The sequence below is a fragment of the Ctenopharyngodon idella genome, chromosome 4 (assembly GCF_019924925.1).
Source record: "Ctenopharyngodon idella isolate HZGC_01 chromosome 4, HZGC01, whole genome shotgun sequence".
NCBI classification, from domain to species: domain Eukaryota; kingdom Metazoa; phylum Chordata; class Actinopteri; order Cypriniformes; family Xenocyprididae; genus Ctenopharyngodon; species Ctenopharyngodon idella.
In genome coordinates this window covers 16,923,472-16,926,001 of record NC_067223.1, presented here as the reverse complement: position 1 = coordinate 16,926,001, position 2,530 = coordinate 16,923,472, and the positions used below count along the sequence as shown (strand labels likewise).

Genomic DNA, 2,530 nt, shown 5'->3' with positions numbered 1-2,530 from the left:
AATGACGATATTGATTGATTTTTTGCGCATATTTAAGTAAATATGTATCAAGGTATCTTGGGTAAATCTATATCTAGACCTAACTCTAGATCAAAGATGTTCAGTATTTCCCCCTGCAGGGTTTAGTTTAAACAGGTTAAAGGGTTCACACAAATTAAAATTTCTGTCATTAATTCCTCTCCCTCATGTCGTTCCACACCCGTAAGACCTTCGTTCATCTTCAGAACACAAATTAAGAGATTTTTGATGAAATCTGAGAGGTCCATAGACAAATTTAATCAACACTTTCAAGGTCCAGAAAGGTACTAAAGACATCGTTAAAACAGTCATGTGACCGCAGTGGTTCAACATTAATGTTATGAAGAGACGAGAACACTTCTTGTGCTCAAAAACAAAAAATAATGACTTTATTCCACAATCTCTTCTCGTGTCATTCTCCTATGCTGTTTACGTCCAGTGCTTCCAGGTTCTATGTCAGAATGCCGGCTCTGTATTTGCCGATGTGTGTGATGCAGGAGCCGGCCAATAATGAGCCACCGTTCTGACGTAGAACCTGGAAGCGCTGAACGTAAACAACATAAGAGAATGACACAGAAGTATTCTTGTTTCTTCATAACATTAAGGTTGAACCACTGCAGTCACATGACTGATTTAACGATGTCTTTAGTACCTTTCTGGACCTTGAAAGTGTTGATTATATTGCTGTCTATGGACGAGTCATAAACCTCCCGGATTCATCAAAAATACAGACAGAAATTTCATTTTCGTGTGAACTAACCCTTTAACATACTAGGGCAATGATTGTAATGCAAAGACACCGATGTTTTTGGACAGTCGACTCAGAGACCTGACCACGTCTGGACCCGCACGCAAACCCAAAGGTCATTTCCCTCCGGTGTCATGCCCTTGCTATGCGTGCGCAAAGAAAAACCGAACCTTGTCGCCTTTCATAGGCTGTAAAACGTGCCACTGAAAGTGAATTCAAGGTGCAACATGTGATCGTTCGATCTCTGTGTTGGAATCGAGTTAGGGTGAGATTTCAGCTGAAGTGTCAATCTCTGAATGTCTTTCTGTCTCTGCAGCTTCGGGAGTATAAGGTTGTTGGGCGTCTGTTGCCCTCCGCTAAAAACCCCACACCCCCTCTGTACCGCATGAGGATCTTCGCCCCAAACCATGTGGTGGCCAAGTCTCGCTTCTGGTACTTCGTCTCCCAGCTGAGGAAGATGAAGAAAGCCAACGGAGAGACCGTCTACTGCGGCCTGGTGCGAACGCAGCGAATTGCATTTAATCGAGACATGATTGAGCTCAATGTTTCAGAGAAGTGTGGGATTTTAACTTCCTCTTCTGTTCACACAGGTCTATGAGAAAACCCCTCTCAAGGTGAAAAATTTCGGCATCTGGCTGCGTTACGACTCCCGCAGTGGGACCCACAACATGTACCGCGAGTACAGAGACCTGACCACATCTGGAGCCGTCACTCAGTGCTGTGAGTTTCCCCGAAACACGCGTGTGTTTGTCCCGCATGCAAACCCAAAGGTCATTTCCTCCCGGTGTCATGCCCTTGCTATGTGTGCGCAAAGAAAAACCGAACCTTGTCGCCTTTCTTAGGCTGTCAAATGTGCCACTGAAAGTGAATTCAAGGTGCGACATGTGATCATTAGTTCCTCTGTGTTTTTACTCTGTACTGACATGCGTTTGTGGTTCAGATCGTGACATGGGTGCCAGGCATCGTGCCCGCGCTCACTCCATCCAGATCATGAAGGTGCAGGTCATCCCAGCCAACAAATGCCGCAGACCCGCCATCAAGCAGTTCCACGTGAGTTTGCACGTCAATCACATGATGATGCAGTCACAAGTTACGCTTGCGTATGAATTAATGCTTGAATATGTTGTCTCTTGATTCAACAGGACTCCAAGATCAAGTTCCCTCTTCCTCACAGGGTTCTGCGCCGCCAGCACAAGCCCCGCTTCACCACCAAGAGACCAAACACTTTCTTTTAAAGTGTATGTTTGTGCTTTTCACATTACAGACGAATTAAAAGTGGAGAAAATCACCCGGTCTAGTTTGTCATCTTTAAGTCAATACAAAGATGGTTTTACATCATGTACTGCCTTTTATGCTGATTATGAACTTAAGGTCACTTTAAATTGCAGTTGCTGTAGTACGATCATGGAGTTTGAGGATGCTTAATTGTAGTGAAAATGTCAATTCAAAGAGTCATACGCAAATGAACTTTAAAGAAATACAATAGACCATTAAAAATGTGATATAAGATCACATAACTGAATTTGGTTGATTTTAACTTTTTCTTTTTAAATCAGTAAATCTAGCTAGGGTTGGCAGAAGTTCATAAAAGCACCAGTTCTTCCTTCACTCAGTTTTCTGAATGAAGCCTCTTCAAAATAATTCTCATGCTGTAGATTTAATATCAATGACTCTTAACTTACCTGCAGTTAAATCCCCTCTATCGGAGCAAGTTGATCATTTCAATGAGAATAAATGTTTGCATGTTGCAAATGCATCTCCCAC

General features: G+C 42.9%; 1 protein-coding gene and 2 non-coding genes across 3 annotated transcripts in view; all 3 read left to right on the top strand.

Moving 5' to 3' along the window:
• The window catches only part of rpl18a (ribosomal protein L18a), a 2,605-nt gene extending 551 nt beyond the window's left edge, over window positions 1–2,054 (top strand). Inside the window, exons 2-5 of the mRNA XM_051890931.1 lie at window positions 1,083–1,262; window positions 1,357–1,486; window positions 1,707–1,816; window positions 1,909–2,054. Of these exons, the coding sequence (XP_051746891.1) occupies window positions 1,083–1,262; window positions 1,357–1,486; window positions 1,707–1,816; window positions 1,909–2,001 (513 nt within the window). The 3' untranslated portion in view covers window positions 2,002–2,054. The remainder of the gene's footprint in view (window positions 1–1,082; window positions 1,263–1,356; window positions 1,487–1,706; window positions 1,817–1,908) is intronic.
• Window positions 863–997, top strand: LOC127511602 (small nucleolar RNA SNORA68). Its single transcript, XR_007930105.1, has one exon. It is a non-coding gene; the product is annotated as a small nucleolar RNA SNORA68 (small nucleolar RNA).
• LOC127511603 (small nucleolar RNA SNORA68) lies at window positions 1,518–1,652 on the top strand. Its single transcript, XR_007930106.1, has one exon. It is a non-coding gene; the product is annotated as a small nucleolar RNA SNORA68 (small nucleolar RNA).
• Window positions 2,055–2,530: the final 476 nt, after the last annotated feature.